Source organism: Atheta coriaria, unplaced genomic scaffold (assembly GCF_025399875.1).
Source record: "Atheta coriaria isolate IRGN ID8LTWV9N9 unplaced genomic scaffold, Caltech_Dcor_3.1 hic_scaffold_18_pilon, whole genome shotgun sequence".
Classification (NCBI taxonomy): domain Eukaryota; kingdom Metazoa; phylum Arthropoda; class Insecta; order Coleoptera; family Staphylinidae; genus Dalotia; species Dalotia coriaria.
Window position 1 is genome coordinate 21,393 of NW_027045460.1, and position 25,740 is coordinate 47,132.

The following is a 25,740-nucleotide window of genomic DNA, read 5'->3' on the forward strand; positions in this document are numbered from 1 at the left end:
ATCAAATAAAAACACGTGTAACATTGTTAAACGTTATATAAAACTGAAAACGTATCCCAAGGGGAAAATTTAATTAAGTCAAACAAAAATTTCATTAAATCTTGCTCCCGAGTATTGTATTTTTAATACATGGCTCTAAGCTTAAATATATGTATATATACATTTTTGTAATTCACAATTTATCTTCCTAAAAACGTTTTTTACTTTCTTGGCGCGATACTATGCCAAGAAATTAAAAATGGAGAATGAATAATGCATTTTAAAACAATTATGTTTTTGTTCATAATACAAAAATCATATTATTACGAGTACTACGATTTCATTGTATTAATCTGTTTGAATTTATAATTGGTTTTCCTCAATGTGTATTTTCTAAAACTATGAAACTTTAAAAGGTCGTATTATACACTATGCAGAACAAACCCATGCATATAATTTAAGCGCAAACAAACGGTTTGTAAGTCTATTTACTGCTTGATTATAAAACAAAATAAATATTGTTTTATTTATGACATAAAAGCGAAAAATATTTTTAACCTTTTGAAAATGTCATAAATTGGCCGTGAATAAAAAAGATATGGGTCGTTTTAAAAAAAATTCTCGGACGAAACCGAAACAAAAAGAAACGTTAAATTATATTGCTTCCTATGAAGGTACTGAGACCAACCCATCAACTAGTAGCCCTGAATCGTTTGAAGAAGAGAACAGTAATGTGTGGAACGAAGTGCTTCTTCGGTTGCGAGACTACTGGACCAAATCATCGAGCCCCATCCAGAGTTCCAGCTCTTTTTGCTCAAATCACTCGGCAGTCTCAGAAAATTGTGATCGTCAAGGTATTGTCAAATTTGTCAAAGATGCATTAGATTATGGACTGGTGAAAGGAGTGTTGGTGCGCCGCGGTAAATTTTATGCATTTGAAGATGAGGTGAAATCGTTTTCAAAGGATAACAAAGTTAGGAATTCAAATATATTGGACAAAGTTTCCAAATCATCGGTATATTTAAGGCCTAAACCGATAAGTATTAAGAAAGCAAAAACTTTAAAAATAGACAAATTCTTTAACAGCACCAAACAAATCGGAAATAATCTGACAGCAAGATGTTCTGAGAAAAGTACAAAAATTATTAAACACCGATGTGCAAGGTGCGGAGTACCATGCGCAAAAAAACGAAACACAAAATCAAATCAAATAAAATAACAAAATATTGAATCAAACTTTTATTAATATTTGGTTTGTAGTATTAGTGAACAGAATTAAATTTATATTGAAAAAATGTTAAACTCGCTTTTAATGAATTAAAAAATATCTATTTGCATTCATTTTTTGTTATGTGTGTGAGCTTGGGGCAACATTAATATCCTGCAACCTTACTTTGCAGAGTTATACATTCTGTAAAACAAAACAATTTTTATGATGGAACACACGTTTGGAAAGTTGTTAAAAATTTGATATGCAGATATTGCTAACAACGTGATTTAAACGTGGGATATTTACAATTTCAAACAAGGAAACTTTTCTGATGCACGCACAGGTTTACAACCTGTAATACAGATAACGTATGCTTGTATTATATCAGTATCAACACCATTGGAGATACTGTTTTTTCATCACTAAAATTTCACACTGTATACATCCTATTCAAATAACTGTTATATTTAAGTGCAATCAGGATTTCAGAATGTACTGTTCTGTATAATGGACGGTCAAGTGGAAATAAATTTTAATAAGATTAAAAATAAGCTGCTTATATAGAACGATAAAAACTACAGCAGATGGAATTAAATTTAAATAAGTACCTAATTGTTGAAGCAGCTAAATCCAAAAGAAACAAGAACGAATATAAAAGACGAAAGAAAAGTTTAATAAATTTAATTGAAGTGCGAGTGTTCTCATTGCGTTCTTACTTGAAGTTATCACTAATTAATGTATTTTAGCTAAGTAAAGTTAAGTAAACACTTACTGTACGCTATACCCTAATAATATCGCCGTAAAACGATATATTACTAAACCATTGCAAGTCAATGCAAGTATTTGTCAAGCCTGATGTGGATAGCTATTTCGACCATTAGAGGTCTCATCAGCACACCTACTGGCTTGACTAATACTGCGTAGGTAGTAAAAAAAAAACACTTTTCCTTTTTGGAAAACATTTAATAAATTAAGTATAAACAAAAACAATTTAAATAGAAAATAACTTACACAGTACATATTTCTTATTGTTAACGATTTAATAATAATTTTTTAGATATTGTGAGGGTATAGCGTACAGTAAGTGTTTACTAAACTTTACTTAGCTTATACTCACCCTCTCGTACGACCATTGTATTTCAAAATTAATTTATTATGTATTAAGAAATGCGTCCGTCCAAAACGTGTTTAGATTGGTTTGCATTCTGAAAATACTTGAGGCATTTGAAACTCCTATGCTTATAAGCTATACGATTAATTTCTATTTTGCATAATAGGTGTAATACTGTACATGGAATATTTTATAAAATATATTTATTAAAATAATTTGTGATTTTTCTTTGAATTTTACAAATTGTTGTTACATTGTTGTTACATTGTAAAGTTCAAAGAAAAATCACAAATTATTTTAATAAATATATTTTATAAATTACTACCATGGATTACGTATTCAACTTAGAAAATAATAAAATGGAATATTTTTTAATAATTCTGACATGGCGATCTTTATTCAGTGGTTTTTGAGCAATTCTTGCCATGTTAGATATAATTACTGATGTTTCAATATTTTTATATTTTTCTTTATGATGTATATTTATAGCAATGTAAAAACTGTAGTAAAGAGTTCATTATTAAAACTTGGAAAAAGAATTCTCAATACTAAAAAAGAAGGAAGAAGTGAAATGTCTGTGAACGCCTGTGATCGTAACTACAACCGCAATGTGACATTCTAATTTGAATGCAAATCAGTTTGGCACGGTACTGCTTGTTCTAATAAGCCTTTTATCTAGAAGACGAAATTTGCAATCATGTAAAACAAAGTGAACAAAACTGTGGAAATTGGATATAACCCTTCTCAAATATATTTGTTTCAAGCAAATTATACATGAAAATAACATAGAAAATTATTCACTCAGAAAATAATCTAAATGAAAGCTTAGTTATAGTATGGGGTAATTTTTACTGAAAGTGTGCTCAACTTTATTTCTCTGCTTTCTAGATCTGTAGTACGGCAACGTTGCGATTTTCTAAGTTGAATTGTTTGCAATTTAGTGGTGGTTGTGCTGTTGTGTTGTTTAGTTGTTTATGTTTTCATGCTATTAACGCAACTAACGTATTTTGCAAAACTTTAAACATTTATAAATTTAGTGGATTGATTATTTTATTTTACGAACTAACTAATGTCAAACATATGAACAAGGTAATACATGAACATGTACGGATGTACTATGCTTCACTTAATTGAGTATGTGATTTGAATTACAATAGTTCTTTGTTAAACATATTTTGCCTCGTGGGTATAGTCTGTTACTCTCATTTTATTTAATGGAAGTCGAAGCGTTTCCTTTGACTTATGTGTATTAATCACTCTCTCGTAAAACTATTGTTCATTCAATTTTATTACTGCAAAATTATGTTCTTTTTTATATTGAATATTTTTGCAAATCTCAGATAATCCAAAACATGCATGCGCAAGTCGTTCCTACACGAATGATTGCCATCGAGTTCAATAAATTCCTTTGAACTCCAAACTCACATACCAGAAAATTGACAAATTTCCGTATACGAAAACCAAATGACAAAATCCAGGCAAACAACATTTGGAACTAATAGAAAGAGAAATCGTATTTACTCGACACTTAGATCAAAAATACATAATTAGTCAAAATATATGTTTGCGTCTCGTTACCGAATGAAGTTTATAAATCTACAAATTATGTCAAATAGAATACATTTTGTAAGTATATACATGTACTCCCTTTTAGCAAATAAAATTTACAAAGTTTGTAGTAGTATTCTTTTCAATCAACCTTAATCATACTCTACAAAAAAATATATTATACAATTTACAATAAATCACTTGTTTAATTTTCTCAATCTTCTCTATCCTACAGCAACGGATTAGTAACGGGTTTCACAATTGTCGGTGCAAGGTACTTTTCGATTTCTGACTACTGTACCACGTCTTTTTCAATCGCAATACTTTATAGATACGATAAAATTGCTAAAGACATTCATTTTAAGCTTTACCTTTTTGCTTAAGCTTTTAGCAAATTAATTTCTCTTTATGTGGAAAATTACTGTGTATGAGATATTATGTTATAATTATATCCTTTTGTTTTAAATTTTTCGTTGTAAACGTAGTTCATTATCTTATATTTAAACGTTTGTCACACTTGAAAATGCGTATTGCACGAAAAATGTCCGCTCATAACAACACAGCATCACCACATATTACTATGGAATTATTTAAATTATATTCTACTGGTTTTGGCGAATGTAAATTTATATATGAGACACACAAGTAATTTATTTGTTGTGTCTGCAAGTTGTTGCAGTAGTAAAGAATTTCGCACAATTGCCACTGCTTTAGAGAAAACTTTTAGCACATGTTGGACAATATTTTATTTTATATTGCGTTTTATTCTTGTCATATAAATCTCCCAAATTTTTTGTTGACCGCTATGGTGCAGTATTTCTTGTGCTTGTTTTAAGCACTCGCATGGTTCACATGTGGATTGCATGTTTGCTAAGCGTAAAGAATATCAAATATTTTAATGTTACCTCTTATATATGGTGAACTTCCTTTTTTAAATTATTCTATTTCCATACTATTTCCAAAAATCCCTGAATAACAAAAAAACAAATTCTGTATCTCGACCGCTTTTAATTTGCCTCAAATTATTAGGAGTGGTAGATATAAAAACATTTTTCTAATATCAAATTTTTGCTTAATGAATGTATTCAATTTGAGTGTCAAAACCCTCTTTTAAATATTTTTCTTGAAATGTACGAAATATTTTGCTCTCATGAAACATTGTTACACTCTGTCGCGTCCACAAAATTTCATAGAACGCAAAAATGAAGAACATGCACTTTTATACTTTTATTCTTTTTATTCTTTTATTTTATTCCCATTTCCATTATTTTAAATCCATGTGACTCCACTTAGACTCAATCGTCGTTTACATACTGTATTCCATCATTAACCACATATTTATGACCTGTTGCTCAGTTTTTTATCAACTTACAAATTAATTATATCACTTTGGTCTTCCCATAATAAGTTCCGTTCACATCCTAATAATATAACTTTAGGGTTATAACCATGTCAGCAAAGTGCAGATCATTAATTTTTGGAAATCAAAATTGTGGGGACCGGTGTAAAAAATTGTTATTATTACAATAACCAACTTCTGATATTGAACCACATACATATTTAAAGAAGTGAGTGCCATAAAGAGACATAAATCGTATTCTTCACAATTTTGTTGGTATATTCAAAAGATATGCGACACATTGTGATGATGCAATTAGACTTTATTGTTTTTTTTTCAGTTTAATCTAATTTGAAAGTACAAATATTAAATTTTTCACTCTTGGTTGGTTCTTCGCAAACAAATAAAAGCACCATTTGTTTGAGCTTACCTCTCATATTTCATCATAATTGTAACTCAAGATAAAGAAGCGGTGGATGTAATTGCAAAGTGGGAAACTTCACCGATTTTCGCTTGGCCTTTTTTCGATCTTTCTCGTTCGCTACCTTTTCGGTGAACTTCCTTCTCGGCTATTGCCTCAGCGTTTAATTCTCTTAATAATTCAAGCTGCGTTTTGCGGTACAGCTTTAGTCGAATTACGAGTACAAAGAGAAATTTATTTCTTTGACATTTAATTGCCAACCGAAGCCATTCCAAAACGGTATTAGAGGTTTGGAATGAATTAAAGGCTTGTAAAAATATTAATTAATTGCGCTATTTTGCGTATACAATGTATTTGGAAAAATTTAATTGCAATTATAAATAATCTTTTACTCTAGTCGCTTGACAAGTAAAGTGTGAATTGATTAGTGAAAGCTCTAACGGGTCATTACATTTCCTGTCGTATTTGATTTAATCATTTAGTGCGCGGAGTTTCAGATAGCTTTTCACTCATGCTTTTACTGAATTTCTACGCTACTACTCCCTTTGCAGATTTCCTATCAACATCCACATAGTTCAGGGTTAGTAACCAAATTACTTTAAAATCAACGCGAATATACATGGTGCCAAGACGAATATAATAATACGTGCATGATGACTGCAGTTGAAAAGTACAAAAATTATATATTTTAAGAAAATGAATGATATATATTTATTATAACTTATTATAACTTTAGTCACGTCCCTGTTTAAAGTATCATTTTGTGTCGCAAACTTGTGAAATAATTTGCGCTTAAATGATGGACATAGAAATAATATTTTATTATTTGACAATAATATAGTTATTAGCAGTACGCGACAGTTTTTCGAAAACAATCACTTGCCGATTGTGACGCAACTTCCTGAGTTAGTTAAACCAAATTTCAAAGTTTAGTTTGCTTGGTTGCGCAGAAATGTGAATGGGTTAATCTTCGAAATCGAAGCAAAACTAAACTTGAAATTTGGTATAGAGATGCATCAGGCTATGCTTTAGTGCCGTATCTTAATCAAGTGCGGTTTTATTGATTAGTTCCTGAATAAAATGCGAAACATGGGTATTTTTAAGTGAGAGGTGCAGAAACAGTAATGAAATTCCTACACCTACAGAAGGCTTTGACAATTATACAAAACTGTCATATATGTCATATCTAAAAATATTCGGCCGTGATTTTAGTATTGATAAAAATCAAAATTCCTGTAATGGCTCCTACAAAAAGATTATCCAGTAATAGTTCTTTATATCGTCACAGCAGTATTCGTACAAATATTGGAAATTCTATGTCTGATGATTCAGATAGTTCTGAAACAACTCATCGATCCCAGCAATTTTATGAATCATGCGTGTTGTCCCTAAATTCCAAGAAATCTTGTCAGAAAGCCTGTGCAAAAATGGGCCTGCCAAAATTTATTAAAATGCTGAAAAATTACCTTGTAAAAACATCGGTCAGGAACAGGAAGAAGTGCAAACGATGTCATAAGTACAATATGTATAGTACTGACTCTATTGCCAGCGACATTTCCAGCGATCGTTGGGATAGAAAATATAGAAAAATACGAAGACGATAATCACATCAAAATCTAAAGGATTGATCTCTGTTCTAGTATTACATTGTCAAAACAATTGTAAATAATGAATATAGTAGGGGTTAATGAAATCTAATACGAATTTATTTAAATTTTATTGCTTACTTTTCAGATTCTGCATTCAAATTTTTGCCAATGGATTGTATGATCCATTGCAATGCAATTGCTTACCACAATTTACTACCAACATTTTCTATCGATTTACTTACAACCTAATAATTTATACAATGTTCTAGGTTATGTTGTATAACTCGATTTAAACCAATATTAATACTTCTAAATACAATGCATTAAAATTTAAAAAATAATAATAATTTAACAGTACCAAAAGTGTCTTACGCAAAGTTTTACATACGGTATAGTTTGTTATAGCTATGGTATTATAATTTAACCTATAAAAATAAGCAAATTATTCAATTCGATCAATGGCAACGTTTGCGTAGATTGGTATGTAATTGTCATTCATATTTTATTATATTTGCAGCGACTTTAATTACTGCCTTTCATTATTCTTAGAACCTAAAAATCAAAATCATTTACACAAATTATACGTACAGTATTTAATTTATTTTATATTATTTATATACGTAGTAATTTTCTAAATTAAATTGATTCATAACTGTTGCTCTTTGTTTTAGGTAAGTTTCGTTATAAACTGCTACTCCAGCAACTATTTAAAATTGTTTATGTAAGTATGTGAAAGCAATTTCAAGTTTTTATTATTTTAACTGTTTACGTTAAGTGGTACATAAATAAATAAATACATAAATTGGTTTCAATTTGTAAAGTCTTTTGAAAGATGTTCTGGATAATTTAGTTATGTATCTGCATTTCATTGCAACTTTGGCAAGCACCAAACGATTGTTGAATTGGGTTAAATTGTTGAATTGTTGAACAGGCAAAACTGAAGTTGAAAAGATTTATAAACTAGCACTGAAAACAAAAAAAAACGTAACATTTTTAGAATAATTTTATTTATTTTTTTGGTTATTTTGCATTTATCCTATAAGTTTAACGTATTTTAATTTGCAAAAAAAATTATGTTTACGCAAACAATCAAGTTTGGTTACTAGCAAAGATTGCGTGACCGGACATTTACCCACCAGACGATTGCTCACAGCAACTGCCCACAGTCATAACTACGCACACGGACAATTGCTCACATTGACAATTGCTCACAGGACTTTTTCTCTCACGGACAATTGCGCACACGGACAATTGCTCACAATTAATTTTTTTATATTTATTAAAAAACAATGAATAATAATGCAATATTTAAGAAGATTGGCAAATTTACAATTATTCATATATTAGTTCTTTAATTATGTAATTATTAAAAATTATGTGTGAGTATACTAGAAGTGAAACTTCAAAGAGTTATATTTATTACTAATTAATTAAGATAGAATGAACAAATAGTTTATTTGAAATTGTCCGTGTGCGCAATTGTCCCTGTGAGCAAAAGCCCTGTGAGCAATTGTCCGTGTGCGCAGTTGTCTCTGAGCAGTTGTCTTGTGAGCGATCGTCTTGTGGGTAAATGTCCGGGAATCCAAAGATTGGCACTACTGGTTGAAAAAAGAAATCTCAAGGAAAAAGAATCTGCACTTTTAGGGTCAAATTAGCTAACTGTCAAAAGTTAGGGAGCAGGCAAATGCCACCATGGGGAAATCTGATTTTATTTTCTTTATGCGTTTGTGACTAGATCTTCACAGATATATTTGAGAATAATGAAGGAACAATTTATCAAGAAAGTTTAAGAGGGAGTTTTGAAGCACTTGGATATATGGTGAGGCATTGCATTTAGCTATGATCAACAGCAGAATCTAATTTTATGTCAGATGTTATTTGATTATTTTTTAATAAAATGCATAAATCAGTTTTCATTTGAACTGAAATACCAATGAATGTACACAGTGCACATTATTGCTATACAAACTGTATTAAAGAGAAATCAATCATGTATTGAATCGTATATGTATTGAAAAACATGTCTTTTTGAGTGGCGCTGCTGTGCTTCGAAACCCGCTCTTTATTTTGTTTTCATTAAATTATCGAGTCGCTTTATTAATATTAAAAAAAAGTTATTAAACAGTATATATTCCATAATTGAACACGAGAGGTACTCGTATGTGAAATCTCTTATTTGATGATATGAGATATTGCCTCTGAAAACCAACCAGCTGTGACTGAGTATGACCCATTTACGTATTCTAAAATATCGCATACTAAAATACACGAAACTTGCAGCTCTTCTCTATGTATCCGATTTCCTGCTAGAAATTGAATTTGGAAAAGCAAATCCTAAACTAGAAATAACTTATGACATTTTGTGTTCCATTCAATTTGGTACTGCTTGCATATACCTAAAGTCAACCAAGTAGGTAAACTTAAAAGAATATGATATCCAGAATTATTTGGCAACAAATAATTTATTATACAAATAATGTAGTAGTAAATTTTATCACGACACATTAAAAATTAAAATACATTTTATATCATAAGTGAATACGTTAATAATATAAAAATAAAAAATTAAAATGATTAATTCTGTTAAACGAAATTGCGACACATTGCAATGCTTGTGGGTTTCGTATTATTGTTTGAGTTGCGGTGACGTGTCATGTTTCATGCATGTGAAAACAACTAGAAACTAATGCAATTTTAACAAATACTAGTTGTTTAGAACTTCTGAGTAATTCCTGCAATTTCGAGAAAACAGTAACAACTGAGGCAGAAATAAAGGATTATTAATTATGTATTAAACAAGTAAAACGGTAACAAATTTTTGATATAAAGTTATAATAATTTATTCGTGTGTGTTATATATAATTTTTGTTTTATAATAATCAAAATGCTACCATCGTACCAAAACTGAACAAAACTTAATAAAATCAAAAGTAATGTCATGTCAAATTGGTTCATATACGTATATAATAAACATTTTTGATGAAGTTTGGTGAAGTATTATATGCAATAGTAGTAGTTTCTATACAGTTGTTGTATTCAGTTTATTAAAATGCTGGAATATTTTCTTCTGGAAAAAGTTTTATTTTGTAGCCATTTCCTATATACACTAACGTTTGAAGGCAAAAGGTACGGTATTTGAATAAAATTCAAAAGTTTGTTTTAAAGTAAACTGAAATTTCATCCAAAATATCCATATGAGTTCTTTTTTTGTTTTATTAGCATATTAGTTTTAAAAATTTACAATAAATTAAATTTGCAAGTTATAAGTATTATTATTTCTACAATAAGAACTGTTTTTTTATTAAAACATTGCCGTTCAGGAAAAACGTTGCATTTTTAAGGCAATGCAACTATTTAAATATGACTATACTCGTATATATATACGATAAGAATTAATTGTTCTGTGGCAACCACACCAACATCGTTGGTTGTTGTGACAGAAGGCTTCTTCACTTTTGATATTGGCTGGTAACAACCCGAAGGGAATGTGAATATGCTCATAGTTTCTCATCAAGTCAGGATAAGAAAAAACACGCGCATAGCGACCATTCGGCTAACGAACAGAAAAGAACCGGAGAAAAAAAATTCTTCAAAGTTTAGTTGAATTGGGTGAAATGCGATAAATTGTTTATTTTGCTTAGCATTTTCTGTAGAAATGGAAAATTTAAGGACAGTTTTCAAAATATAGCTAATTGCAGAGGAGAATTTATTTTTGCAGTTGTTTTAAGAAATTACAAAACTACAACTATATGTCGCATTCTCGTTTTTGGATTAAGTTAACCTCCGAAACCATGTAAAACTAAATTTTGAAATTTGTTTCTGGTTAAATGTGTAAAATGCATAACTATTTTTCAATAAAATTGGAACATATAAGAAAATATTAAATGTATTGCATTAGCAATACCGTATTAAAAAATAATTTGTCTGCTTATATGTCTAATAGTATTACTAATACTACGTCAAATACTTGCATTTTTTAGGACTGCAAATCAAAAAGTATGTTTTTGAGTCTCCCGGCTGTGGTTCGTAATTCCCTTACAATGTAGAATTATAATTTATAAAAATTCAATAATTTTATCCAATAATTTTGTTTTCTAATTTTGTTGCATTAAAATTTTAAATACTTAAAATAAATGTTTTATTTTTATTTTTTTCCATTTAATCTTATCTCTGCAACCTATGAGGAATGTGACCGACGAGAGATGGTAAAAGTTTTTGAGTTTAATCTTGGTACACATAAAACTGATATAAAATATGCCAAAACTTTTCCGTCGAAAGTCGAAAGAACGTTTGGATTCCAAAAACGCAAACGTAAACATGGATGTAATCTATCTCACCAGCCACAACATGACACGAAATAGGTTGGGAGGTAATTACCGGGAGCAACGTATAAAATCGGAAAAACAACAAAACAAACAAAAAGTGCAATCCTTTGAGAGTAATCCAGGTTTCGGATTGCTTCGGGTCGTAGAACAAATGGGCAAACAAGCAAAACATTTCTGAGTATTTCTTGTGGATAAACCAAATACATTATTTTTGTAATCCTGGTAACAACATTTGCATTCTGTTTTCATGTTATAGTGGTTAAGTTAAGTAATAATGTGTTAGATACAACTTTAATTTTTATTCTCAAAATCAATTTAATTTGAGTAAGTTCATATTTTAAACACCATTATCACATTGAGGTGGCTAAACGAACTTAAAGCAAAACACCTTTAGAATTGATGTTGCAAATTAGCTTTCCGAAGTGATGCTGTAAAAGGTAGAACATTTGAGTGACATCGCCAAATCGAAAAGGTTTTCAGTAACCAACGGTTCCAACGTTGCTGTTGAGAGCCTATTGAAACCGTGGACAAATTGATCCCGGAATGAGTTTCAAATGCAAATGCGGAATTGGACATAATCAACAACTCTAGAATTCAGTAGGTAGTAGAAAAGAAAACGATATATTGACGATTTTAACTCTAAACTGTATTTATTACACATCTACCCCCATTAGATTATTTTACAAATACACTGACGCATTGTTAGAAAAGATTTGGCTAACAGCGAATTAAATGATTAAGTGAGTTAAAAAAAGTGGTCCACAGGTTCTCTGCGGCAAAGATTCAGAAGGCAAACAAAAAACCATAGAATGTATTGCTTTTTTTGAATGTATAACAAAATATGTTTCTGTTGACAAATAAAGTGTTCACAAATACTCGTATGTCGAGCAAGCTAAATATCGATTCCATGCCTTGTTTTTGTGTATTTTAAAAACTTGCTTTAGTGATAAAAAGTTGTTGAACCCGTTTTCCACATTTCATTATAAATGTGCGTATTTTAGATTACTCAAAAAATTATCTTTTTTCACACTGCAAGTTTCACTGAGCCTGGCAAAATTGAGCATAATTATAATGAACTGAGCATTTTTTAAATCTAATTTAAGTTAATAAAGCTGGAAGTTAAAGATTATAGAAAGATAATAAGATAGAAATACTATTGTTGACATGGTTTACATTTAGATGTACATGTTCAAGTATGCAAAAACGATAATGAACATATCACCATATAAATTATATCATTAAATTAATAATTGAGTAAATAATTACGCTTAATTAAGAACTAGTTGATAAAAATGAAGGAAGTAAAACAAAAATATTGCACAAAGAATGTTGTTACAACATTAATTTTTGTCATCAGATTTACAAAATCGAATTTATGGTAGCCTCATGCCAATCAGAAATTGTAAAGCAGAATACAGTTCCAGCCGGCCAGCTGGCATACAGCTGGCCAGTCTTTTCGAAACTTCTGAAAGATTCTGTGGGAATCTTCGACGAGAGTTTGTTTAAAATTCGTGCTGAGAGTTCGGCTGAGTTCGTGATGAGAGTTTGGTTGAGTTCGTGGGGAGTCAGTTTTGACGGTTGGTTTTCAGGACGTTGGCGGGAAGAGGGTGCTTTTCCACATTGCTGTTTGGTGAGAAATGATTATTGTCGGACTACATCCATTTGCTATATGGTATATGTGCCACTTCCATTATTATAACTCTCAGTTACTATTTCGAAATTAGCAAATTCACTTTAATAATTATCACTAGATACACTATATTTCATGTAATCATTGTCACGAATTGACTTTCTATCTGTCAATTTATTTTAGGCATTTTTTTTTACTTAAAAAAAAAAGAACACGGAGAGAAGAATTGTATTTATAAAGATTAGGTATAACCAATGTAATTCTTGCATTGTTGAAGCAAAATGATTTGCGCACGCAATTTCACATAATAAAATTACGAGCGCCCGCATTGCAATCAATATTGTGCTAATTATTATTTGTAATAGATTTGAATCGACATTCTAATATGAATTTTTGCTCAAATGCCAATTCACCGACAAATCCAATTCAAACTCAATCAACATTTTTTCCCCACTATCATAATGTGAATACTTTTTTCGGCGGGGAAGCGAAATTATTGTATATGAGTACATGTCAATATTTTTATATTATGTCTGCATGAGTGATGTTGGAACAGTGATGTTATGATTTTAAATTTTTAAATTTTTAATTTTTTTTAAATGATAGTTTTGATCAACATTATTACTTACAATACTATAGATCAATTGTATTGATTTGTTTTCTTTGTACGGAATACTACCTATCTTTTGATGTAGGTACTTAGGAATATTCTTGATTCTGACAAAAAATGTATAGGTTACTATAAATAGTAAATCTAATATTAATCAAATTATAGTTTAACATTTGGAGTGAAAAGATTTTACAGGAAGGTTGTACTACTGTTAATCTAGATTAATTACAACTTTTTATCTGGAAAATTAAATTTGGAATATCTTACGAACTACCAAACTTAGTCTGTATTTTAAACTTGAATTATTTAATGGTTCTATAAAGAGCGTTTTCTAAAGTTGGAAATTTAATTTCCATTCCATTTCTACGGCACCAATAGACAACTTTTGACAACTCAGCGGAAATACTTAGTAAAATTTAATTAATACGTAGATCAGAAGTTTTGGTAGATAATCTCAGCAATTCTTAGCACTATTTCATTAATTAGCTTGCTGAAATTTTCAGCCATTCATCAAATTTATATGGCTAATATAAACTTGTACTTATTTATCTGATGTCGCAATTACTTAGAATTAGTTACTTTATACTAATATACCAATTTCTTTGCCCCTACACTATGTCAGTTCATTTCAAATTTCCGCGTCACTCTCAGTGTAATTTAGTTAATTACTTTGAACTTTCTTCAACTTTATAGAAAATCAGTAAAGCAAAGCACAACTTGAGGCATACTCTGAGTATACTAATTACATTTATTTTGATTTTAGTCGTTCGTTGGCAATTAAAACTGTCTTCCTTAGTAGAATAATTGCATAACCCGAGGATAATTATTTACAAAAACCACTATATACAGGTAGGTAGATAATACAAGCTATTTTCACAAACGGTTAGAACAAAAACAAAGGTATTTTTTCTAATCATATTTAAATAAAATAACGAGGTATACATTTTTTTAGTGAATGCCAAGCACTAATTTAATTTAATATATCAAAGTCGTATCGCTGAAGTAAATAACAAATTCATAATATAATTTAATATAATTTATAATATAAATTAATATAAATAATATAAATTAAAACTCCTTTTATGATTTCCATTTGATGCATTTTGTAACAAGCGCAACAAGTTGAAACGTGTACTAGTCGGAGTTATGTTGGAATAAAAGTGCAAAATATAGTAATTTTCAGAATACCCAGAATTCATGTGCCTTATCTGATATGTGATAACATTTTCACTCCATAATATCCATACATCACCGTGGAATGTTTTACGACCTCAACTCGTGCAGTAGATAAACATGCATGAAAGATACACTTCTTATTCTGATATAATTCATATTTGCAGACTTTGCACAAATAAAAAGCACGTTTAATGATGATAACGTTAAAAAGTCGCGGTTTGATTATATACCAATATAATAGTTACTCCTTTATTCCAACCCCTTTAAATATTTCGGCAAGCTTTTATGATAATCCAATAACCAAAACTTCTTTAACTCAATGCAAACCTCAATATCCTGAAACCGTGGCTAAGCAAAATCTGTTAGAAGCAGCTTTTACGGTTGGAATATCATGTTATGAAAGCTGGCATGTTGGGTAAAATTTGCACACAGATCGATGAGGAGCAACAAGGGATGTTTAAGCAAAGGGTTGAAGTTACAGTAAACTACATGAGCCAGAAACGAACTTAATAGAGTCGCTTCGATTGTAAATTATGCTCACGTCGAGCGTGAACAGGCAATGGGCTGAACCGTTTGAATCGGGGGGAGATTTATTTAAGATGAACGTCTTTTGAAGATGCGAGTACGTACGCATTCAAAGCAAACGAGGTATGAATAAATGTACTTGAACTTAAAGTGCAGTGTGTTTGGCTTGGCGGAAGCGTCAGTGTGTGAAGCCATACTTATGAGGCGGAAGTATTGGGTTGGTTTCAGACTGCCTTGGCAAATATTATAGCAATATCAAACACATGAAATACAAAAAAATTTAATTAAAAGCAATATAAGTAATATAACATGATTTTATTTATGCAAAAATAAAAGTAAGTAAATGTATGTATGTTATTTATAAACATCAAAAGAGCTGGACTGATATTGATGAAATTTTCACGCAATCTTGGGATTAGTCTAGTCTAGCGGGTCAAATTTCCTTGGGAAACAATTTATGTCTTATAATTAAAGCGTTCAAAGAATAGTAGTGATTTTAAATTTTATACACTAGCAAATTATATCCATACGATTCCGGCACCGTCTACTAGTTATAGAATTTAATTGTTTATATCTGAAATTAAACAATAAAGTTCTTGATAATGCTATTGTACTGCTTGTTTTCTAAAGGAAACAAAGTAATATACTACATACATGAAATTTACTGGTATAAGATGAAAAGACAAAAAATAAACATTTGCTCCATGCAACATGGTGAATTGAAGCATAAAGAAGTTGATTTATTGCCAATCTACACCCAGGAACACGTCTTCCTTCTGGGAGCCGGTTGTGCCCGAATTAAAAGCAAAAAAAACTGGGGGTATTTGTCGACAAAATGTGAGACATACTTGTGAGGCAAATAAGAAAAAACAACAATGTGAAAGTTTTAAGCTCCTACTAGGTACGCAGAAAATACTGAAGAAAAAATGTATAAAAAAATTTAAGAAAAATCTTGGAACTCTTGACGTATTTAAGTGAATAACAATAGGTAGAACAATAGGTAATCATTTACACAATAACTCAAATTCTTAAATCTCTTAAATATTACTTGACTTTCAAATTTAAAAACGAGGGTTTTACTCGCGAGATTGATTGAGAACGAGCGTAGAGCGCGTTTAATCGATTGAGTGTTTAGCCGTTATGCTGTAGCCGTAACGTTATGTTCAGGTGATGCGCTGGTGCAAGATCCACCTAGTAGAAAAAGCACTTTACCCACGGCTTGACCGTCCATATATAAAGTACCACTTTTTATGTTTAAAACGTTTTATAGCTTTACGCTTTAACACTTTATATTAAAAAAGCCTACTGGGTAGGTACTGATTTTGGCCTATAATTCGAACGCAGTTATCCCGTGCCCGTATGCATATCCCGAAAACTATTATCGTAATTATAGTTCCCTTGTTTTACTTATTTTTTAGATTTATCTTTGTTTTTATCTTTCAAACAATACCTGCGAGGCGGAAATTGAGAAAGCTTTATTTTGAATGTCTTTTGAAGCTCGTTTTGAAGTTTTTCATTGTATAGTTTCAGTACTGTTATTACAGTAAAATGCTGTAGTGAGTAACAAGCATTGGCCCTAACATAGTTGCAAACGCAAAGCATACAAATTATAATAATAAATACATTGAGGAACAAATATAACCAAAAATACGCTTCGCCAAGCATATTCTTCAGATTCCGCCATTATAGGACATTTGTCGACCATAAAGACCACACACTAATTTTAAGGAATAACATCTTGCCATTCAATGTTTTGAACACAAAACTTTGTAAATGCGGCTGTTTAAAATGGTTCTCTTAATCATAAGCTTCTGTCAGCTGTAATTATTGCTGTGCGTCTAACGATCGAAATGAAAATTTGGAGTGCTAACGACAACGCTGTCATCCTTTATCTTGCTTTGTCAACCCCAATACCTACGTATTTGGTGGAATCATTTACAATTCTCGGCAAACTAGTAACAAAACACTACTTGCACAATAACATCTATAATATAAAAATGACTCGCAAAATCTGTTAGTACCTAAGCGCATAATTCAACAACGCCTTGACCAATTTGGTCATTTTTTTAAATGTTCGTTGAAGTCCAATGATGGTTTTTTTCCGCAAGGAAAATTGGAATAATTGCCGGTAAAACCCTAAAGACAGCCCTGGGTGGCCAAAGTTTGTGGAAGCGAAGATACTTTGGTCACCCGAGATAAACCCCACACACCGCCCTATCACCAGGGTGACGGTTTTGTTCAGGAGATTTTTTGCTAGTGAGTCTTGCGCAAAGTATTAAACCAAGTAATTGTTGCCATGCAAATAAAAAAGATATTGAAACGTTATGCAGCATGATTGACGACTACATACAGCTACAGCGGAAATAGGAAAGTGTTTTCCGAAATCACACAAAATTAAACTTTGAAATTTGGAGAAACAAAAACATAGCTGTCGCAGGTCTGGTTTCTGCTGCATAAGTTGAATGGCTGTTTTGAATATTTGTAGTGGTAGTTGTCAGGTATTTGTTTAGAAATAACTACTCACTCCAGCATCCTGCTATCTTTCTGGCTTATGTTGTTTCGTTTTTATCGATGCTGATATTTTGATCACGAGGTAATTGACACCCATGGAACAGATTGCATTACCTTTCTATATAACTCGAGCTTACATCTTAATGGTATTTTGCCGATTGCAAACATTTTTGGTGGTCGTCGAAAAATTAATTAATTGCTTGTATGGGCCCAATAAGACAAAAGTGACCCTGATGCAGAGAGGCTTCTCGTGCATAGCCACTTGAACAATTGATGATTCAATGAACTAAATTAATGGAATTGCGTCGCAATGAACTAAATTTGCGTACTGTGTAGAATATGTGTAGTTAGAAACGGGAATTAGGTAAGCGGAGGAAATGTTATTAGTTGTACATTGGCCGAGAATGCAATACATTCAGAGGCCACCAATACCACGAAAATTTATTTCATGACGTATATTTAATTGATTATTTAAGTATGACTGTAAAGTATTTATTTACAGAAAAGTATGTGTTCTGTGGGGTTGTGTTTCTTTGAGCGTGGTGATGTAAATAATCGTCTACCGGTTTGTAGTAAAATGATACGAGTTTTAATAACAAAAAGACACTATGTTATTATAAAATATGCACAAGTTAACGAACTGTCTTGAGCAACTCTTGAACTGATTGTTGTTGATGAACCGTTTCCTCAAACTCTTGTGTCTTGACTGATTTGTTCATTTCTCCAAACTCTTATCTTTGGCAAATCGTTGTAGGGATACTGAGTAGGGGTAGGAGTTTGGCGTTTGTTGATTGGTGGAGTATTCGATAGCGATACTTGCAACTTTGCAACGACTGATAATGTTGGGAATTTCAATAAACAAGGGATGGAACACTAAATCTACTTACAACAGTAGTAAAGTATGGAGTAATTGTGGATTAATCGGAAATTTTGGATTTGGAAATTTTTGGAACATGTGTTGTTGGGGATTCCCACAGTTCTAATAAAGTAAATTTTCTAATGTATATAAGAAGGCAATAATAAATTGTGACTGAATTAAAAATGTACACCAAAACAAAATACAATGTCTAAAAAATGAGGAGTTGCAAGTTAAGACCTTAAACAAATCTCTCGGACTTAGTTCATTCTACATTCGTTTTTTGGTGTTTACTTAATTTACCTTATGCAAACGCCTAAAAGTGATCTTTAAAAATAAGATTACCTTCAAATTATATAATTAGTACAAGCAATATATATTAGGTAATGCATAATAGAAAGGAAGATAAACCTTAAGGGTTTCACAAAAACTTTTAACACTCTGCGACATGTTTTGCCATCATCAGGCAGATGAATATTAAAATTATAAGTGCAAAATTAAACTATTTAGTGTTGGAGGAACTAGTTTAAAAGGAGTAAATCGAGCAATAGGTATTTGTTAACTTCTACCTGATCGTTTAACAATAATCCTTTTTTGTAATAGGTGTTTATTTTCAAAGATTCTAATAAGTTTGATTATGTGCTTTTATTACACTTAGGTAAAATTTTGAAATTTGAAATTGTGTTATTTTAATATTTTTAATTATATATTTAGTAAGAATTGATACATGCAGTAATTAGGTAATTATACATTTAATTGCATAAAAACAATAAAATAAAATGTATTTATTTAAATATAAACGGTAGTTATGGTAAAGTGGTTTGATTATTAAGGCAAGAAAATCTTGGTCTGTTCTAAAGTTTGAAGAGACCAGCTGCTTATTTAATTAAAATACACTGCCTTCTCGGCCTCAATCTGTTCAAATAAATAGAAGACATTTCCAGACATTTAACGATAAGGGTTGCTTTTACAAATCCTGCCTTTTACTTTTATGTCACCTCTAACAAAAGGAAAACTTTTGAGCGAATGCCTAAAGTTTTAAATATGACAAAATCCCAATTTTTTAAATCAATGAAACAAACAAATTTGGAAAAAAATATAAACATATTTTCTTATCTGTACTGGAATAAATTTTGAAACATGAAATAGATTTGACTCCGTTTTTCTATGTCCTGTATCAATCTCGTAAATAGTATTTGTTCTTTTATTTATTATTTTATATGGTCCTATTCTTAGTTGGTCTAGTTTCTTTCTATTTAGCTTATTCCCATTTTCAACATAGACCATATCTCCTTCATTAAATTCTCTATCTTTTCTATTTTTATCATAACGCATCTTATTATAGTCATGTGATTTCAAAGTATTATTAAACGCTGTTTCTTTATCTCTCATCCAGACATTTTTTTCGCGTTCTTGACGTAGTTCCTTTGGTAAGATTGTAACATATGTTCCATATAACAAGTAGGCTGGTGAGAAACCAGTTACCGAATGATTGGTCTGATTGTATATCTCTACACACTCATGTGCAATTGTTGTCCATGCTCTTTTTTTCATCTTCATAAATTTTGCATCTTATCTTATTTACAAGTGTTTGATTTAGTCTTTCATTTAGACCGTTAGAAAAAGGTGCATTAACTGCTGTAAATATTATTGTTATTTGATTGTCATTAAGAAATTTCTTAAATTCTGTGGAGTTTATACCCGGGTACTGGTCGGTGAGGAGTATCACAATTCTATCCGGTTCGGTAACCTTGTTTACTAGCTTTATAAAATCATGTGGCCTCTGGGTTTTAGATGTAATAATAAATGCATATCTAGTGAAGTGGTCGACTAAAAGATGTAGATATTTCTTTGTTGATCTTGATCCACCAAAACCACCAATTGTGTCTATTGATACTATTTCAAAAGGTTTTCTCGCCGGTCCTAAGTGTGACATTAATCCATATTTGTGCTGTCCTCTTGTTTTATTCTTTATGCAAACTTCACAGTTTCTACAAACATCTTTTATGTTCTTCGTTAAATTGTTTGTCACATACAGAGAACTAATAGTCTTTAGCATTTGTCCAACTCCAATATGGCACAGGTCTTTATGTACTTGTTGTATAAGTTTAATACTGAATCTTTCTGTTATTATTATTTTTTCTCTGTTCTTTCCTTTTTTATAATATACATTGTGTTTTTGTATTATTTTGTCTTTGTTGGTCTGTATATCTGTATTTTGATTCTGATCCATTATAATATCTTCTAATGTAATTAAGTTCACTATTTTCAATTGTTCTTCTTCATTTTCCCCTGGTTCTAATACAGGGTTTCTACTCAAACTATCGGCTTCTACATTTTTCTTTCCTGGAGAATATTTGATTTTAAAGTCATATTGTGAAAGGTAATAAGTCAAATCACCTAACTCTTCATCAGTCCTTGCTTGTAGGTTCATTGTCTCTAATGGTTTGTGGTCTGAGTAAACTGTAAATGACTTGCCAATCAACCAGTATTGCCAATATCTCAGAGCTTCTTTGATAGCCAAACATTCAATATAAATAGCCTTTCTTTTCTTTTGCGTTGCATTTAGTTTCTTTGAAAAGTATGCAACTGGTTTTTCTTTACCATCTGGTTGTACTTGCTTCAAAATTGCTCCAACGCCTTCTAACGATCCATCAGTGTAAATATGTATAGGTAAATCTTGGTCGAAAATCTCTAGTATTGGTTGTGAACATAGCAGGCTCTTAATCTTGTCAAATGCTGTTTGACATTCTTCTGACCAATAAAATTTCTGGTCTTTTCTTAATAAGTTATGAAGTGGGTCCAGTATTATTGCACTTCTTGGAATGTATTCATGGTAAAAATTTATTTTACCCAAAAACTGTCGAATATTCTTCTGAGTCTTTGGTACTGGGAAATTCCTTATCGAAACTAGGTTGTCCTTCACTGGTTTGACGGAATTGTTCTGTATAATATGTCCTAGATATTTGACATATGCTGATGCAAACGTACATTTTGTAAATTTCAATCGAAATCCTTCTGTTAGGATTGCTTCTAGTAACTGTTTTAAGTGACCTATGTGTTCATCAAAAGATTTGGAGAATATTAAAATGTCATCTATATAGTTTACGCTAAAGTCTGTAAGTTTATATTTTCTAAGTATATTACTCAATATTCTTTGGAATATCGCTGGAGATGTCTTTAAACCAAATGGTAGACAAGTCCACTGAAAGTGTCCTTCTTGTGTGACGAAACCTGTCTTTTTCCTATCTTCTATTCGTAGCGGTATTGACCAAAATGCGGAATTTATGTCTAGGCTTGTGAAATAATTACAATTTCTTGTTTTTATCATCAGGTCTTCAATCAATGGAAAGGGTTGTGCCTGTGGTACTACTATCTTATTTAAATCTCTGAAATCTATACATAGTCTTGATTTTTTATTTTCCTCCTTTTTAAACGCTAGAGTTACTGGTGCTGCAAATGGACTGTAAGACTCTTCTATAAGCTCATTATCTAATAATTTTGCTATCTGTTCCGCAATCTCTTTTTTGTCTTTCATTGTGCATCTGTAAGGTCTTTTGCAACAGTATTTATCCATCAATAAATCTATTCTTGCTTCATACCCCCTAACTGTCCCAACATCATACTTGTCTTTGGCAAATACTGATTTATATTGTTGTATAAGTTTATTTATTTCGTTCCTTTTATTTTCATCTAAGTGGTCAACTTTTATTTTAAAGTCTTCTTCCTTAATATGTTCATTGAAATTAATTTCATATACTTTTCCTAATCCTGTATCTTCGTTTTTGTCTTCGTTTATCTCTCTCTCCTTTTCCCCAGTTGACCTTATATTGTTTTGTAATAAGTATTGATTTTGACTTATTTTTAAGTCCTCATTTTGTATGAGCTTATATTTCTTTATTATATCCAGTCCTATTAGAAAATCATATCTGAAATTTGGCTCATCCATGATATATACATCTACATTTTCTTCTATATCGAAAATCTTTATCTTTAGGTTTGTCGAACCACTTGTCTTTTTGACACCATTAATTGTTACTATACTCTCTTCGTTTTGACCATTTCTTTTTGATCTTATTTTTAGTAATTTTGAATTGATGAGAGAAACATTGGAACCTGAATCATATACTCCATCTATTTCCATTTCTTTATTTAATAGTAGTTTGATCTTAATTAATGGTGTCACTATTAGTTTTTTTGTTCCGTTTCATTTAACTCTGCCTCAATCACTGAATTATTTACATGTCTGATAAATTTTCTATTCAACCCGTCTGTATATATTAAGTAATGCATAATAAAAAGAAAGGATAAACCTTAAGGGTTTCACAAAAACTTTTAACACTCTGCGACATGTTTCGCCACACTGTGCCATCATCAGGCAAATTAATATTAAAATTATAAGTGCTAAATTAAACTATTTAGTGTTGGGAAAACTAGTTTGAAAGGTGTAAATTGAGCAATGGGGATTTGTTAACTTCTACCTGATCGTTTAACAATTATCCCTTTTTGTAATAGGTGTTTATTTCCAAAGATTCTAATATGTTTAATTATATTTTTAATTTATATAATATATATAATATATAATTTATATTTTAAAAATGTATTTATTTAAATATAATTGGTAGTTATGGTAAAGTGGTTTGGTTATTAAGGCAAGAAAATCTTGGTCTGTTCTGAAAGTTTGAAGAGATCAGCTAGTTATTTAATTAAAATTCACTGCCTTCTCGGCCTCAATCTGTTGAAATAAATAGAAGACATTTAACGATAAGGGTTGCGTTTACAAATCCTGTCTTTTACTTTTATGTCATCTCTAACAAAAGAAAAACTTTTGAGCGAATGCCTAAAGTTTTAAATAAGACAAAATCCCAATTTTTTAAATTAATGAAACAACAAACAAATTTGGAAAATTTATAAACATGTTGTGACTGGAAAAACGCAAAGTAGTTTTTAAAATCTTAAGAAAAAAAGTGAGAAAGAAATAAGTCTAAAATTTAATTTTTAATTCGGCGTGTTTGTTTATTTTAACATATAAAAGACAAATTAAATTATTTTATAGTTTATAAAACAAAAGGACAAACTTGAAAAGGACACATATTGGTTTTCGTTAAGATACTAAGCAATTTAGAACCTAGACGACGGCCAAAAGAGATTTTTTGTGCTTTACCTTCCTATGTCCAATTTTAGGGCACGTGTTGTTTTATGACACAACCTTTTTATGTTATTTAGTTGATTACGCTAATCTTCATTACTGTTAGTGGCGTAGAACTGCATAGAAAAGTGATTCAATACGTATAAATAGAAGCACGTTTTAAGTTTACTACGCTCATTTCAGATTAAATCAAATAGTGACCTACACGCAACCCCAGTCAATCTGGTTTAACTTCCTCCACTATTGACCAAGAATCTACCTTAAACATTTAATATATTTTTTAGTACCTTAGGTAAATGTGCCAATTCCTCTTTTAAGTAAAATATACTATTTAACTGCATGATTCATTTACTCAAACATGCATAGTTTACCAATTTAATAAACATAAATTTGTGTTTTGCACAGATTAGCTTATGGAATGTGGGATTGAATCTTACAACTAAATTTGCACGCAGTGCATTATATCTGCACAATGTGTTGCGAATATTTTAGGAGTAGAGATGCAATTAGTTGTGCTACTCGTATGTGAAAGAATGTCACATTCGCAAACCGCCAACGCGACACTTTAGCACTGCATATTTCGAAAACGAGTTATGAGTTATGTGGCATTCATTTAGATTATTCTAAATCATTTTGAAATGTTTCCTGAATTCAATTTAATTTAAATCGAATGAATTATATCTCCAAAATATGAAAGCATATAATTTAAATGATTTAAATAAAAATTGTTGTTTTTGTTCTAGGTGAGTTCTGCAACATCACCGGATTAATTGAAAGATTTGAAATAAATATAGATCAATGATGATATGTATTACGAGGTATTGTCCTTATTCATTTTATTTAAACAAAAATAGTTATAATTGTGATTACAACAACAAAAACAGTAATTCAATACATACAATAGCTGCATACCGCGCAAGTGATCAAGAATGGAATTGCTGTACGAGTGTAGTATTAACTGTTGATTATGCCACTTATGGCAATTTTTGTGAAAAAACATAATCCAAAACTGGAAATACCTTTTAATAAATAATCTGATATAATGATAAAACAAACTTCTTGAAATGAAAGTTTTGTAAACCAGGAAGCTATTTTCTATTTTCAATAATAATTATTTGACAGGAGTTTCTAGCAAGACGATATGAGGTGGCATCTACATCTATAGTACTCCAATATTTTGAGCAGTCAGGGGCACTTAAAATGATCTCATATTTCGTAGTGGAATTTAAACCAAGCACTACGGGAAGATAACAGGAATCTAATACCGTGTAAACAAACCTGATCCCTATTACATTTAAGCTTCCGAAATCATAAATCTCAACTTCAGTTATTTTAAAACGAGACGATATACTGACATTTCATCAAACAGCGTAGTGGTATTGCAATATATTAAAAACGCTTTTTATATTAAAGAAAATATATGTTGTACATCCTGATATTGCAAAAAACTAATATAGTAAGATTTTTAATTATTTTTGAATGGCATTACCGTTTATTGTTGCTACAATAATGTTCCACAGGAGAAAGAGTTGATTGGGTTTTATTTTGTTCGTGCAATTACTTAATATTTTAATTTCTCAACTTGTTTGATAAATACGTAGATTTGCAATGATCTCCAAACGTTCATGGTGTTGATTTAAGATATTGTTAGTTAGTTTAACAACTTGTTATTTGTGATAAATAGGTAAATAAGAAATTATTTGTTTGTCAGTTTAAATGTTAAAGTCAATAATTTGGAGTGTGTTCAAATTGCATATTCGT

The 25,740-nt window shown here is 30.6% G+C and overlaps 1 protein-coding gene across 2 annotated transcripts in view; it reads left to right on the forward strand.

Annotated features, from left to right (window-relative positions):
- Positions 1-505: 505 nt before the first annotated feature.
- Positions 506-25,740, forward strand: part of LOC135802399 (ras-like protein family member 10B) — a 50,623-nt gene continuing 25,388 nt past the window's right edge. For both annotated transcript variants that reach the window (XM_065315971.1, XM_065315972.1), the window contains exon 1: positions 506-833. In XM_065315971.1, the coding sequence (XP_065172043.1) occupies positions 578-833 (256 nt within the window). In that variant the 5' untranslated portion in view covers positions 506-577. The remainder of the gene's footprint in view (positions 834-25,740) is intronic.